Source organism: Ursus americanus, chromosome 5, assembly GCF_024610735.1.
Source record: "Ursus americanus isolate L20-20 chromosome 5, mUrsAme1.1.p, whole genome shotgun sequence".
Classification (NCBI taxonomy): Eukaryota; Metazoa; Chordata; class Mammalia; order Carnivora; family Ursidae; genus Ursus; species Ursus americanus.
In genome coordinates this window covers 52432650-52449870 of record NC_142131.1, presented here as the reverse complement: position 1 = coordinate 52449870, position 17221 = coordinate 52432650, and the positions used below count along the sequence as shown (strand labels likewise).

Below are 17221 nucleotides of genomic sequence, written 5' to 3'. Positions count from 1 at the left end.
GGTTACAGAGGTGCAGAATGAGGGGCTATGTTCACCACCAGGCAATGTAGCTGCATTCACTGGTAACCCCAATTTTGCCAGATGGGATGAAGGCACACCCTGGCCCATGAGGCCCTTAGAAATTCTGACATAAATGTTAAAAACATAGTTACAGTTTCTTGCTAAGGAATCATCCTTGATTCCAGACCTTGTAGGTGCAGCCCTGCTCCCATGACCACTGCATCAAGTAGGGGAAGAAAAGGTGAGATGATACAGAGAAGAAAGTACACAAGCAATTTCCCCACTCCCTCTTCCCCAGACCCACCAGAGAAACGAGAGAAATCTATCCAGTGGAGACACTCCTTCAGCCTTCTTCTTTTTGCTTGTGAGCATATACTTGCAAAGGCATGTAAGCCAGGCCTTCCTGCTTTTATCTCCCCCTCTTTTAGACAACCAGTGTTTTAATTACCTGTACCAGTTTTCTATCAAAATACTGCTCTTAAGACAATATCTAGCTGCCCATTGTTGGACATTGTGGGCTATAAAGTGATTTCGTTGTTCTGAAAAAACGACAGTCAGCTGTCTCATTTGGTGTGGTATCTTCTGTTCTAGTTCTTTCATAACACTTTGATCCTTTGCGTCTACCACCAGGCAAGCCAAGCCTAGTTCAGAGTCCATGCCAGTCCTGTCGGCACCCATTTGTAGCCCCCTGGAGCTACCAGTATCAGCTTGACTTGCCAGTTATGTTCAAGGCTTTCCCTCCAGAGAATCTGCCAGATAGCCACCTGTAGCCTCTGTGTCTTTTGTTGGCAGGTAGAACAGTTTTTGAAAAAGGTTTATTTACTTGAGAGAGAGAGAGAGTGCAGGGGTGGGGAGGCAGAGGGAGAGAGAGAATCCTAAAGCAGAATCCCTGCTGGGCACAGAGCCCAATGTGGGGCTCAATCTCAGGATCCTGAGATCATGACCTGAACCAAAATCAAGAGTCTGCCGTTCAACGGACTGAACCACCCAGGCGCCCCCAGCTAGAACAGTTTTTATTGGTGTTTTGTGCCTCATTGGGTACAAGAGGAATATGTCCAGATTCGGCCCCCAATGTTTGTTTATTCTGTGGACTTAGGTGACTGCCTTACATCAGGGTGGTAGCTTTCCAAACAGGATATTGTCCATTCACCTTGGGACTGTCATCCCTAAACCAAACCGTTCTTTCTTAGTCAGTCGAGGGCTCTGGATAGGGCACTGCCCATGTGACAGTAGAACCCAGCAAGCCCTTATGCAATTCCAAAGTCAGTCCTGGGGGAAAAGAGGCTCCTACTTGCGAATATTTCCTTGCACTCCCCAGGCAGCACGATCCTGATCCTAAGTAAACCATTTCCATTCTATTATGAAAATTTGGGGGCATTGCCATCCTCATTAGAGCATTTCACCAATATCACTCTAGATGTTATGGGTTTTTCAGGTTTTGACATCATTTTCTGTCCTTCATTCACCAGGACAGCTTCAATTAACATCTGATAACGAAGTATTAAATACCCTTCAAATGGAAATTCTCTTGCTCAAAGTCCCAGTAGTCATTTCAGGGAAGCAGTCACCGGCTTTTGTCCTAAGTCCCAGTCTAGACTCCACACAGGGCTCTCAACACAGAGAATTTGTCCTTACCAGCGCTCTAGCTTCTGTTCCACACTGCGCGGCTCAGGCAATCTTACTGGTTCTCATTTAGTACATCCAATTAATCTTACCTGAGGGACTGACTTACGGGTCTTCCGTTTTGCAGTACTAAGGGAAATGTTCCCCACTCAGGTACAATGTCTGTTGCCCAAATATAATCACTTAAAAAAGACACAGCCACTTCACATAAAGCTTATTCAAGCATACCAGTTCTCCTACAAAATTTTACCGTAATTCTATCAACTCATACGTTCCTAATTATAGTCTCTATTAGAATTTTTTCCACAGGTTTTGATTTTACAATTTGAGGTAGAGAAGAGTTCTCCAACAGAATATTCATCCTCATATAAAACATTCAGTAAAGTTGACAGAACTTTACATAACACCTGTTAAATATCCTATCTTTCATAATCCTATCAACTATTACAGTCTTAGGTCATCTCAACCTAACTGTAGCCCAAATCAAGGCTTCACCAGTGGGCTTTGGTATCACATTATGTGGGACTCCCATATTGAGGAATCCTGGAAACTTCTCTTCCCCAACCCCTGGCCATTTTAACCACTCTTCTGCAGAAGGCTTTGAGTTCCCAGTCAGAGGTCAAGCCATGGGACCCTGGCCCTTTTGTCAATTTTTGTCTTGATTAATCCGCCTAACCACAGTCCCCAAGCTATTGCTGGTTAGGTTTTTCATGTAATCTTTATCTTCCGGCTTTTTACCTTTCTCCAAACAGGGTTAAATAGAGCGGGACTTGTTTGGGGGGTCCTTTAATGTTTGGGGGCCAATAAGGGGGTCCCTTTAGACCACCCAACCTTCGGTAGTGCTGTATTAGAACATTTGTTTAACCCCATCAATGTCTGTTTTATTTATCCCATTTTTAAGTAACCATCTAAAGATTTCACCCTATTGAGACAAGTCTTGTGGCTCTCCCTTCCCCCCTCTTTATTTCGTTTCTATCAATATCCATTCTATTCGCTTTATTCCTTAATAACCATTTAACAATTTCTACCTTTTTGCAAAGAGTACTTTGTCTCTCCCTTTCACCTCTCCCCAATTTCTTGTTAATTAACTTTATGTTTTTATTAGCATCTGTAAGGCTCATGGGGAGAAGGTGAGACAGGAAATCGATGAGGCTTCCCAAGCTGGTTTTTACTTTTACAACAATAAGGTTTTATGGGATGCCCATGTGAAAGAGCACACCCTAAACACAGCATTTACTGTGACCTGGGTGATAGGTGTATTCAGTGGGTGAATCTTGTGGTCATCATAAAGCCAGTCCCACACAACTTGTGCATGAAGCATGTCAGCAGCTTCACCTGGGGTGTTCCATTTGGCATTTCTAGAGGGAGATGGATAATCCCTCTATTCAAGGTAAACAGACCTTACAGCAGCTTTTACCCAGTGCACCAGGCTAACGGTTCCCTCAAGAATAACCTCTAGTGCATCTCGATTGCCATCTGTAATTCTTCCATAGTGAGTTGTAGGTCCTGTATTAACCCAAATGTGCTCTTCCATTCTGCGGCATTTGAAACCAAAAACATAGCCCCCAGAGGAGTTATTCTCACGATCCATTTCGGTATAGGTTTTTCAGGAAGCTGATGAAACCAACCTACAAGATAAAACAATTCCTTCACACTATGCCTCCTGGTTCCAGTAGTTTCCTGGTTGTTCCCGTGCCAACATTGACTATCTTGTTGATGATTAGAGGTCCTAGAGGGACTTTCTTTTGTCCCTGAACAATTCTTTTTTTGTCCTGGGGTAGGGGTAGGTGGGAAGCTCTGAAGCTAGTGGCCCAAGCTCAGACTCAATGAAATAACTTTGGTCTATCATCAAGGTCTGACTCAGAATTATTCAATGATTCATTAATCTAGCAGCATCCTATCTAGCAAATAGAAAGGAGCTCTGAAAAACTGTATAAAATGGAAGGATTTTTTTAAAAGATTTTATTTATTTATTTGACAGAGATAGAGACAGCCAGCGAGAGAGGGAACACAAGCAGGGGGAGTGGGAGAGGAAGAAGCAGGCTCCCAGCGGAGGAGCCTGATGTGGGGCTCCATCCCATAACGCCGGGATCACGCCCTGAGCCGAAGGCAGATGCTTAACCGCTGTGCCACCCAGGCGCCCCTAAAATGGAAGGATTTTATAGGCAACAATGGGGAGGGACAGTCAGCAAAAGAAAAGAAAAGATTGTTTCAGGCATAGTCACCTTCTCTTAGGGGAAAGAGCAAGGGATCTTTTTTTTTTTTTTTAAACTTGTTGATATTCTTCTCTTGCCCCTTTGCCTATTTCTCATTCTTATTTGCTACTCATGACATTTTCGTTGTTTTTTAAAAAGATTTTATTTATTTTTTTGAGAGGGAGAGAGAACAAGCTGAGGCAGAGGGAGAAGCAGACTCCCCACTGAGCAGGGAGCCCGATGCAGGACTCGAGCCCAGGACCCTGGGATCATGACCCAAGCCAAAGGCAGACACTTAACAAACTGAGACACCCAGGAGTCCCAGAGTAGGGGATCTTAATAGATTAACTACCTCATCTTCCTTTGGAGGATGGAGAGGGCCCAAGTGACAGCTTACCTCATTGGTGCTGACCAAAAAAAATTCTGACTGACTATTAAGGTTGTATTTCCGGGAGAGGTTGAAACTGCAATTAGGTTAGGTATTAAACCCCAGTTTAGTGACTTTACTTAGCCTAAGTGACTCCATTTTGGGCCTCTGACTTTTCTTTTAACACAAGGAATTAAATATTTTGCCTGTTTCCTTATTAGTTTGCATTTCCTTATGCATTCAGTGAACCAGCTCCTCGGAAGTTGGGTCCATCACTCAATTCCATTGGCAGCTTGTACCGTTAGTAGCGACTATAGCACAACTGCTGCTCTAGACCATGGGTGACTGTGTGGCCACACCGAAATCAAGGGTTCTTCATCCCTCACCCTTTCATCCTTTCTCTTCTAAAGCCACATGTTTCTGCGAGCCAGGGCCAGTCTAGCAAGTCCCACTTCACTCACACCAACTCTTTTAAGGTTCTGAATACCCCGTTTCAACATGGGGAGAAATATAAGTTAATTAAGCTGATTCATCAAGATTAGAAAGAACTGGAAAGTATGATAACTATTAAAGAAGTTGAATATTTCAGGATCAGCTGGCCATGAGTACTACCAAAAATTCAAGGAAAAAATAATTACAATCTTATACAAACACTTCTAAAGAATAGAAAAGAAAGAACACTCCATAAAAATGTCATTTGTTCAGCATAACTCTGATATCAAGAAAGGAAAATTAAAAGGCAATATCACTCATTGACATAAATTAAAGGGAGAAGAATCTCACCATTGTCTTTATAGATACAGGAAAAGCATTTTTTTTAAAGATTTTATTTATTTATTTGACAGAGATAGGGAGAGCCAGCGAGAGAGGGAACACAAGCAGGGGGAGTGGGAGAGGAAGAAGCAGGCTCACAGCGGAGGAGCCTGATGTGGGGCTCGATCCCAGAACGCCGGGATCACGCCCTGAGCCGAAGGCAGAGGCTTAACGACTGAGCCACCCAGGCGCCCCAGGAAAAGCATTTGTTAAAATTGTTTATTACGGAGTAAAAATCTCCTTAAACTAAGAATAAAAGGAAATTTTCTTAATCTTTAAATGATATGGGGCACCTGGGTGGCTCAGTCGATTAAGCTTCTGACTCTGGATTTCAGCTCAAGTCATGATCTCAGGGTGGTGAGATCAAGCCCCATGTCAGGGTTATGACCTGAGCCGAAGGCAGCCACTCAACCAACTGACCTACCTAGGTGCCCCAAGAAATTGACATTTTAAAAGGAGATATCATTTACAATCATAAAAAATCAAGTAGCTGGGAATAAGGATAACTAATAAGGTGTAAGACCTATGTTGGGGAAATTATATGATTTTATAAAGAGATGTTAGGATGACTTTACATAAATGCAGAAATATGTCATGTTTGTGAATCAGGAGATTGAATATTTTAAAGTTACCAATTCTCTTCTGTCCAAAACAAACATAACAAACAAACAACTTCAAAGCTTTTAATGAAAAATATAAGTAAATATTTTGTAGGCCTCAGGGGCAGAAATAATTTCTTTAAAAAGCTACTGACTGTAGAATAAAAGATTAATACATCTGACTATATTAAAATCAAGGACTCTGACTCATCAATAGACATCTTCAAGATGTAAAAAGGACAAGTCCTGAGAATGTAATGTACAGCATGGTGACTATAGTTAATAATACCGTGTTGTATATTTAAAAGTTGTTAAGAGAGTAGATCTTAAAATTTCTTATCACAAGAAAAAAATTATAACTGTGTGGTGGTAGATGATAACTAGACTTACTGTGATCATTTCATAATATATACAAATATAGAATCATTATGTTATATACCTGGAATTAATAGGTTATGTGTCAGTTAAATCTCAATAAAAATAAAAGATACGAAAAGGTACAAAGCAGGACAAGATATTCACCATACACATACTGACACAGAATTAATCAGGAATATGTAAAGAAGTCCTACATATGAATATAAACAAAAATGATAATAGAAAAATAGTATAAGACATGAACAGACATTTCACAGAAGAAACACATATAACCAGAAAACACATGAAGAGATGTCTTTAGCTATAATCAGAGAAATGTAGATTAAAACCAGGTTAAGATAGATTTTTTTACACACAATTGTTTAAAAATTTAAAAGCCTGCCAATACTAAATGTTGGAAAGGATGTGGACACGAGATCCACTGGGGTTTATATGTTGCAAGTGGGTATGAAAATAGTGCAACTACTTTGGAAAACAGTCAGGCATTCATAATTACTCCTAGATAAATATTTGAGAGTTCCAGAATTTCTATTCCTAGCTATACACCCAAAAGAAACTCTTGCACATTTACATCAAGGGGTATATACAAGAATATTTATATGGACAGTGTGCACGAGAGCAAATATCAGGAAACAATCCACATGCCCATCAACTGAATGAATAAACAATGATATACTCACAAAATGGAATGTTTCACAGTAGTCAAAATAAATACATTACAGTAATACAACATTGTTGGATTTTTACAATAAATATCAAGTGGAAAAAATAAGCATCAAAGTATTACATACAGTATTTTACTCATGATAAATTTTTAAACAACTAGATGAAAAATATATATGAGGGGAATAATAGATAATGCAATAAAAGGCTATTCAAAAGAGCAAAGAATGATGTACATGGAATTGAGAGTGATGATTACCTTCACTTGGTGGAGGTGGGGGCAGGTATGAGGGACCATGAATATGGTTAGATGTAGTTTATTACATGCAAGTCCCTAGCATTTGGGGGAGGTGCTATGTTCACAATTCTTTTTTTTTTTTTTTGAAGATTTTATTTATTTATTTATTTGACAGAGATAGAGACAGCCAGCGAGAGAGGGAACACAGCAGGGGGAGTGGGAGAGGAAGAAGCAGGCTCACAGCGGAGGAGCCTGATGTGGGGCTCGATCCCATAACGCTGGGATCACGCCCTGAGCCGAAGGCAGGCGCTTAACCGCTGTGCCACCCAGGCGCCCCTATGTTCACAATTCTTATTACTATTTAGGTTAATAACTATATATGGATACAGATATAGATATAGATATAGATATAGATATAGATAGATAGATAGATAGATAGATAGATAGATAGATAGATGATATTGGATAGCTAAGTAAATAAATAATGCAGGTCGTGTGTGGACTAATGATGACAGTTTATTGTAGTCCGATTCTGTGAACCTGAGTTCCAACAAGACGTAAAAAAAAAGCAGCATATGTGATAGAACATAAAGCCCATGGAATTCCCAATGATGTATTCTTGCTAAAAACGGTTAACCTCAACCAAGCCTTCTCTCGAGGAACCAAAGCTCAGAAACCCAGCGGCCTTTCTGCGCTACAGAAGACAGGAATGGAACCACGGCAGCCTCCGCACTCAGACCTAAGACTAACTCTGCTGTGCAGCTGCTTCACGACCCAGTTCCTATGTCTGGTGCCAAAGAGACAGGGAAGGCTTTTTGTGGGCAACAACTCCAAGAACCCAGATTGGGAACCCAGAGTGCTGGTCAGCAATTTGGGGGTATCTTCTTGTTTAAGGAAGAAAAAGGCAGGTTTGAAACTCCATTGCCAGATCTGTTCCTTCTGAAGTTTCACATATACTTAACAACTACTACAGCTTGGTATCCCGTGGAAGCTAGACAAAGAATGAATTTTGAGCTACAATATCACTGTAGGATTGCGAGATGCAGACCATCTGGCCCTGAAAGTAGACCAAAAGGTATAATAAATATCAGAAAGATTTTTCACAGTTGAGGATTAAATTATATTATGTGAAAATGAAGTTTAAAATAAGGCTAGGCATCAGAAAACTGGATTTAACCAATTTAAATCTTAGAGATAAATAACCATCTCATCTCTCACACACACACACACACACACACACACACACACACACGGTAACTCTGTGAGGAGATGGATGTGTTAACTAACCAAATTGTGGTAATCATTTCACAAGATACACAAATGTCAAATCTTAACTTACATGATGTTATTTGTCAATTATATCTCAATAAAGCTGGGGGGGGAGAAAGAAATACCATGGACCAATTTAAAGAATACCAAAAAAAAAAAAAAAAACCCCACAATACAAACACAAAACACAATTAAGGGAAAGAGACAGTTCCTTAAATTCAAAGATCCCGTCACTGCTTTTATACACACATACAATTTGGATTCTACTTTTTCATTTAAAACTTTATTCTAGAATATCACTCTTCTAACTGTAAAACAAACATCTAAACCATGAGATTTTGATATCATTAATGTCTGAATGCTCATTTACATTGTAAATGGTGTGGATTAAATATTTTTATTTAGGTAAATAATGATATAAAACTCAAAGTTCTTTAATATAAAACTCAAGTTTCTTTAAACACATAACTTCAAGTTACTATATTTTTGTCTGGAGTACAGGTCTGAAATGATACAAATTATACCCAAATATCAAACCATAAGTTAAGCAAATTGAGTGGAAAAAAATTGTCCTGACTTAGATTAACATCTTTCTTACCTGCCTCAAACTATTTCTATTGAAGATATTCAGTTAAACCTTTGACGGTCAACATGTAGAAAGGTCTGCCTACAACAGGGCTGAGACAAGTTCACAGGTGCTGGGCAGGGGGCCCGTGGACTCTGAAGAGGCCCATTTCCTGCTGGAAGCCAGTTCTGTTCTCTACTCTGCTTTAATCCAGGTCTGCTTATATAAAGTCCCACTAAGTAGCTACTGACCATTTAAGTACGAAATTTATAGAACAGGGGCACCTGGGTGGCTCAGTCTGCTGCGCGGCCAAAACTTGATTTTGGCTTGGGTCATGATCTCAGTGTCCTGGGATCAAGCCCTGTGTTAGGCTCCCTGCTCAATGAAATGTCTGCTTGGGGATCTCTATTCTCTCTCCCTCTCCCTCTGCCCCCCCACTTGTGCGCATGCATGCTCTCTCTAAAATAAATAAATCTTTTTAAAAATAGCATAAATGTATAAGTAACTTTAAGTAAAATAGAAAAATGTTTCTCTCTTTTTTTAAAAGATTTTATTTATTTGAGAGAGAAAGAATGAGTGAGAGAGAGAGAGAGAAAAAGAGAGAGTGAGCACAAGCCAGGGGGAAAGAGGCAGAGGGAGAGGGAGAAGCAGACTCCCCACTGAGCAGGGAGCCTTCCCTGAGGCTCAATCCCAGGACCCTGGGATAAGGACCCCAGCCAAAGGCAGATGCTTAACCGACTGAACCACTCAGGCGCCCCCCAAAATGGTTTTCTTTTAAAGAAAAAGCAAATAGGAGACCAGCCATTGCTCTCGAGCACAAAAAGCACAACACTGAGCCTCCTTTCCCCAGATGTCTGCCACAGTCCCCATTTGTCAACATCTCATTTCTCTGACCCTCTTGTTTCCGGCACTACGGCTAGAGTTACCACAGAAGCTTCACGGATAGCAAAAAGCTAAAGGAAACTGGAGATTCCACACAAGATTTCCAACAGTAATAGACACACATGATCTAGACCATTATTAAGACTGGTAGCCTGCTTGCTTTCAGCTTTACAGGCTTCTTAAGAACACTTTTTAATTGAGAGGAATTCTGCCAGTGTTGGAGCAGCAAGGAAGGATGAGGCTTACTTTAGTTGTAACAAGAATGACCCTCTATACCATATGGCCAAAGAACAGGTATTCATCTCCAAGTCTGTGGGGATCATCTCCAAGTCTTTTGTTTTTGTTTTCTGGGTTTTTTCCCCCTGGTGCTCAACACATGCAAATGATATGGTTTAATGCTTCATTGCTTTATGAAGTCAGACTTCATATATAGTCCTCAGTAAAATTCCCTGATGGCCAATACCAAATTTAGAAGGTTCAAACATTGTAAAAGAATGACAAGGAGTTAAGACCCTGAGGTAAATTTCAGGATGGGTCAGCCCTATTCACTGTGGAGTGCAAGTACTAAATTCTCTCTAGTTCTGCCTGTGAGGAGAGCACTTCACCTCTGAGTACTGTCATTGACCACCAAACAATGAGCAAAGGTTCCCTTGGCTTTGGCACTTTATATTGCCCTGGAAGGGTTTCTGACTGGTGGGTGGCAGAGAGGACAATGAATAATCAAAAATGCACCAATAGCCTCATCCCATTTGTCTGTTCCTCAATCTAAAGCCCAGCAGATGGGCGCCTGGGTGGCTCAGTCGTTCCAGCGTCTGCTTTCAGCTCAGGTCATGATCCCAGGGCCCTGGGATGGAGCCTCATGTCAGGCTCCCTGCTCAGTGGAGAGTCTGCTTCTCCCTCTCCCAGTGACTCTCACCCCTGCTCCTGCCCTCACTCATGCTCTCTGTCTTAATGAATAAGAAATCTTAAAAAAAATTAAGCCCAGCAGAGGGGAAGTTCTTTGGGAGGGAAAAAGGAAAGTCGATACAGATGAAGGCTACATTACTTCCCAAAGGCCTGATGCTATAGGCCACACCTAACTAAGTGCAGAATATGATCCCACTTTGAAAATGAATGCCAATATTTTAAGGGTACAGTATCTTGAACTGATGAATCACTAAATTCTATCCTGAAATAATACATAATATGTTAACTAACTTGAATTTAAGTAAAACCCCAAAAAGATGCTTTCTAAATATCTATCTCCAAATCTATCTATCTATCTATCTATCTATCTATCTATCTATCTATCTACATATATACAGCCATCGGAAAGGATGAATACCTACCTAAAGGATGAATACTTATGAATACCTGCTGCATCCACATGGATGGAACTGGAGGGGATTATGCTAAGTGAAATAAGTCAAGCACAGAAAGACAATTATCATAAGGTTTCACTCTAATGTGGAACATAAAGAATAGCGTGGTGGACCACACGGTAAGGGAGAGAAAACTGAATGGAAAGAAATCAGAGAGGGAGACAAACCATGAGAGACTCTGGACTCTGGGAAACAAACAGAGGGTTACAGAAGGGAGGGGGTGAGGGGATGGGGTAACTGGGTGTTGTGATGAGCACTGGGTGGTTTTTTTTTTTTAAGATTTTATTTATTTATTTGACAGACAGCCAGTGAGAGAGGGAACACAGGCAGGGGGAGTGGGAGAGGAAGAAGCAGGCTCCCAGCGGAGGAGCTTGAGGCAGGGGCTCGATTCCAGAACGCTGAGATCATGCCCTGAGCCGAATGCAGATGCTTAATGACTGAGCCACCCAGGCGCCCCTGGGTGTTATACACAACGAATGAATTGTTGAACACTACATCAAAACCTAATGATGTAATATATGTTGGCTAACTGAACATAATAAAAAAATAAAAATAATACAATTCTAAAAAACCAAAAAACAAACATATATATCTAAATACATATATAAACATATATAGAGAGCATCTTGGAAAAATGCAGGATGCTTATTCTGAAATTTTAACTCAAGAATATGGAAGCCACACCAGTTTGTAGGAATATTATCCTCCTAAAAATCTAGATGGGTATCTGGGGTTTCAGGCACCACACAAAAACTTGTTAAAAACTTTAATTGCCTAGTATAGTGAACATGTTTAGCAGAGTTTTAAAGAGACCCAACATCTCAAATGGGTTAAGCCATCATTTATGCCATCTTCATGAAACATGGTTAACTCTGTCTTTCTGGTGATATGAGATTAAACATGAAACCAAACTGTTCACAACAGGTAACAACAGGTAACTCTGTCTTTCTGGTGATATGAGATTAAACATGAAACCAAACTGTTCACAACAGGTAACCAACTGCATGTGCATGTACAGGTTTATGCAAAAGCCGTGATATAATTACATTTGCCATTTCAGATCAGGGTCATAGGCCACCTGCTCACTATGTATATCCCACCAAACACAAGCACAGCCATCTTTCTGTTTTAATACAATTATGGGTAGAAATCATATGATGTAAAATACAAGTTCTTCTGTTAAGTTTAGAGTAGAAGTGAAGACAAAAAATTCCCATGAAGTAAAAAATAATTCCACATTGGTCCAGTACTCCATGAAACCTGAGATAAACTGCAGTCCTCTAATGCGTTCACTTGCATCCAGTTCACCAAGACACTTCAGTATGCTTCAAACTGGCTCATCATCATCCTCCTGCTATATTCATAAGCCAAAAATAGTGACCCATTGGCAGGGACTGCTCGAATCATAGTAGCTGTCAGTCCAGAATATAAGGCTGCTATTCCTTCACTTTTCACAATACTTATAAGAGTTCCCAGAAACCCAGCCTGTTTCCCAGACATGGAAAGAACCTGAATTCTGGATTTGATACAATCCACCGGGTATATGACAAGCCAAAGACAAATTCCAGCAATTCCACCACTTAACATCAAAGGGACAGGGCCTAGTTCATCTTTTGATCTCCCTGAGGCAAAAAATGATCTACTCAGTTCGTAGCCACCGAAGAAGAAGAAATAGCCTGGTACTTCTTGAAGGAGGGTGCTCGAGAGGCCTTGGTAGAAGCCCAAGGGGCCTTCCTTTCTAAGGATACTCTTCACGACGGACCAGATTGTATCTTGGCTTTTTGCTATTTTCCCTGACATCTCCATTTCGTACATGGTCTGTAGCCGGCACTTCACAAGCTCAGTGGGGCACAGGGCCAGCGCAGCAAACGCCGAGGCGAAGGAACCCGCAGTGGCCGTCTGCAGATCACTGAGCTTCGCCTGCTTGTCCAGTCCAACCACCTTCCTCACCAGCTCTTGGCAAAAGCCATAGCACATGAAGAGGACAGAGTTCTCGGCGACGTAGGCCATCAGCGCAGGGCCGGTTCCTTTGTAGAAGCCCCGCAGGCCCACTTGGGAGTACGTTTTCAGGCAGCAGTCCGTGAGGCCCTTGTACAGGCCGGGGAACGTCTGCATCTTCACTTTCACTGTGTCGAAAGGCTGCCCGGTCAGGACACATGCCGTGCCCCCCACCGCGCCTGCTGTCAGGTCGATGGCGGCTTGGATGGCAGGATTGGACTTCATTTTCTCACCCTCTCCTGCTGGGCTCTGTGGGAGGCAACTCTCTGGAGCTCAGCGCCGGTGTCTCACACCCAGCCGCCCATTCTCGACTCTCCCTCCTGGGCGGGAGAAGCCGCTTAACCCCACGCTAGGTCTCGGGCCCCCTCCGCGAACTGAACTAACCCACCGGCCGCCTGCTCGCGCGGGGCCCTCCAGGCGCCCTGCCGCCCGCCGCTCCCAGGCCAGGCCCCGCCCGCCGCCGCCCCCGCCCGGCCCTCGAGGCGCCCGCCCGGCCCGCCCCGGACTCCCGCTAAGGACACACCTGTTATTTCTTAAGTAGGCTCCACGCTGGAGCCCAGCGCCGGGCTTGAACTCACGACAGTGAGATGGCGACCTGAGCTGGGCTCCAGAGTCAATGCTTAACCGACTGAGCCACCCAGGCGCCCCGTAAGTACACACCTTTAATGAATTATAATACAGCGAATGAAAGCTAGTCGATAAATTCTTGCAACTACAGCCAGAGACTCTAGACGCCGCGCTTAACCGGCCGGGAAAGCAACGCTTTCCTTTTCGGCTGGACCCTCCCCCCACCCCACGTGCCCTCTCCCCACGTTTCTTACTCGGCAAAACAAAAGGCGACAGGCTCCTCGTTCGTTGAGCCTGGAGTCAAAGGGTCAAATCTACAGAAACAGAAGTTTAAGATAGGGAAGGCGAACTACTGGTGGGGGGTGGTTTACACGACAATGGGTGGCCGCTTTTGATCAGAGAACCCTTGACGTCAGCAGGACAGGAATGGCAGGCCTGCAGCGGTGTGGGCCCCGCCGCGCCTTCCCGAGCCTGCTCTTCGCGCGCCCGGGGCCGCTGCGGGGAAGCCCGAGACCGGCAGATCCGCTCTGCCCTGCCGGCCGAGCTGGGGAATGGCTACTTTCGCGGCAACGTCGCCAAGGATCCGGGGCTGGAGCCCTGGGAACGGGTGGCTCAGAGTCCCCACCATTTCTAGAGGTAGGACGTGGCTTTTTACAGTTGGCGTGGAAAACAGGTATTTATGTATTCGCTAAGAGTTGACAGAAAAGAGCTGCGTGGCTGCGGCGCTCTATACCGGCTTCAGTCTCGAGGTTCTTGAGAAGTCATAGAGCTTGATGCAGCAGCGGAAGATCGGGATATAAAAGACAACGGGCCTAGCTTCCAGGGCAAGGTGGGGTTTTGGACATTAGCTTGAGGATACCGTTGTCAGGACACGCTTTTTCCTTCCTGATAGATGCTCATAATCCCAGCGTTAGAACGAATTCTTTTAAGGTTTACATTCCAAGGCCGCGTCGGTATTTTACTTTGGGGGTAAAAATAAAATGGAGGGGGAGGAAATAGACTAAAATGATTCTCCCTTCGGAAAGCTTTCCTTGTCTGGTTATCTTTGCCTGTCAATTAATAGATAAAAGTGAGGCGCTGAAAAGCAGATAGTGTGTGGATAGTTGTCAACAGGTAGACTTCATTGTAGTAGATAGTGACCTGGCCTTTTCTTTGGAGAATGCCCAAATGTCAGTATTTGATTTTTCTCTGAACCACATGGTTTCTTCAGAGAATAATCTTGAAATCTTAACTCTGTGTGGGTGTGTGTGTGGGAGATGTGTGGGTTGGATACTGATTTAATGAGATCAAGAGTGGGGGAAGAGGGGTGACATTACTGCAGTAAAGTATATAGATTTTCACATAATTTTCTTGTTCGATGTCATACATTCCTTTATCTGTGCCTGCTTTCTCTGAGTTTGAGCCTTCTTTGGTTCAGTTTACCAGGAAAATAAACATATGTGGGATGGGGCAGGAAGAGCCATCCAAGGGAGGACTAGGGATCCTGGACATCTAACAGCTCTGAATATAATTCAATGAATCCCGTATGTCCAGCTGCATACCTTTCTCCCTTCCTTGGAAACTTCTGCCTGCAAACACTGAGCCTCTCACAGGTTCTGTATCAAGTGGGTTTGTCTCTGCTTTGGCCTTCTGAAAATAGGTTGACATTTTCCACTCACTGTCTCATCTCTTATTCTTTTTAATCTTGAGGTTTTTTGTTATCTTGGTAAACTTTTTGACAGAGAGAAGAGCTATGTGAGAACACTGCCGTTTTACACTAGAAAAAGATTTTTAAATTCTTCATGTCATATTTGAGGGATTTAAAAAAATTCATTATACTTTTTTTAAGGTAAACTTTACCTCTAACTGGGGCTAGACCTCACCAGCCCAAGATCAAGGGTTGTTATGTTCTACTGACTGAGCCAGCCAGGTTGCCTGAGTAATGGATTTTTTTTTGTTATGTTTTGATATTACCCTCAGGAAAGTCAAGGAGAAAAAAGTATATTTTAATATTTATTATTGAGGCCTTATCAAGTTTTCTATAAGTGTTTTCAATAGTTCAGCCACCACTGATTGTCAATTAATTACATCTGGTTCATTGTTTATTTAAAAAAACACACACCAAGTTTTTATAAACACAAGACATACAGGAAACTGCAATAAATCATAAATTGCTTTCGCATTAAGTTCATGCATATGTTTTGGAGAAGCCAAATTAATGATCCAGGCCAGGGATCACAAGGTATTAGTAGGGAAATGGTCTATACCTTCACTGAATTGCCAGACATAGTTGCATAAATAGTGGAGACAGAGATCAAGTTCCATGAACTTAACTAAACTGCTGGACTTAGAAAGAACAAATTCCATCATATAGTGTATCACTGCCCAAGATAATAGGTAAGCAACTGAAACCATTTTTTTATTCTAACCAAAAGGATGATGCTTCTGGTTTTTTTTTTGTTTTTTTGGTTTTTTTAAAGATTTTATTTATTTATTTGACAGAGATAGAGACAGCCAGCGAGAGAGGGAACACAAGCAGGGGGAGTGGGAGAGGAAGAAGCAGGCTTCTAGCAGAGGAGCCAGATGTGAGGCTCGATCCCATAACGCCCTGAGCCGAAGGCAGGCGCTTAACCGCTGTGCCACCCAGGCGCCCCGATGCTTCTGTTTTAAATTGAAGCACTTCTTCCCAAGCATACATACCAGAAAATAATGGCAAACAATTTCCAGCTTTTCACTGAAGACCACTACACTTGACAAGATGAATGCCCAAATCACATGCTCCCTAGCAGTGAGACTGAACTGCCAGATAGGATTACCAGAGAAAGCAGGGTGTGAGCTAAGGCCTGAATGACAACAAGCCAAACAGGAGAATATCTGGAGACTGTTTCAGGAAAAGGGAACTTTACATGCTAAATAAAACTCTGTGGTGAGAGGGAGATTGGCATTTGAAGTACAGAAAAACGTCCAGTATGATTACTGTGTAGTGAGCAGTCTTCCCAGTCTGTATTTTCACATAGAATTCTTACTGGGTAATAAAAGATAACTGGAGTTTAAGACACAGTCCTTCAAAGACATGAGTTGTCACAATTTGTCCAAATTTTCATCTCAAATAAAAATTTGATCTCCAAATTAAAAATGTCAGGCTTTATGACACCTAGGATTGAATGTAAAAATCCCACTTACCTAGTCTATAGATATAATGAAAATTGGATACTGATATGAATGTTTATTGCAGCATCTGGTATAATAAAAAGTTTAAAACGGGACAACCTGGGTGACCAGCAATAGGGGAGTAGATAAAATGTTTTTAAAAATCTGTATCATGGGACGCCTGGGTGGCTTAGTTTGTTAAGCATCTGCCTTTGGCTCAGGTTGAAATCCCAGTGTCCTGGGATCGAGCACTGCATCAGGCTCCCTGTTCGGCTGGGAGCCTGCTTCTCCCTCTGCCTGCTGCTCCCCCTGCTTGTGCTCTCTCTCTCTGACAAATAAATAAAATCTAAAAAGAATAAAAATAAAAAAATAAAAATCTGTATCATGAACAGAAGCAGTAAATCTGCATATCTTGATAGGGAAGGATCCTTATATTTTTCAGTCATAACAATTTTTTAGAATTACCTACAACAAAATCATATATATTTTTTGCTTTACAAAACTACATAAACATATATAATTAATTGTACACCAAATAAAGGCCTGGAATGATACATCCCAAAGTGTTAACAGT

At 42.2% G+C, this 17221-nt stretch overlaps 1 protein-coding gene across 1 annotated transcript; it reads right to left on the bottom strand.

Moving 5' to 3' along the window:
- Positions 1-12270: 12270 nt before the first annotated feature.
- LOC123790580 (mitochondrial ornithine transporter 2) lies at positions 12271-13176 on the bottom strand. Its single transcript, XM_045795073.2, has one exon. The coding sequence runs from the start codon at positions 13174-13176 to the stop codon at positions 12271-12273; it is 906 nt and encodes a 301-aa protein (XP_045651029.2).
- Between the last annotated feature and the right edge of the window lie 4045 nt (positions 13177-17221).

Bases quoted from the DNA above. Each gene is read 5' to 3' on its own strand.
- LOC123790580 (XM_045795073.2), bottom strand. From the start codon at position 13,176: ATGAAGTCCAATCCTGCCATCCAAGCCGCCATCGACCTGACAGCAGGC.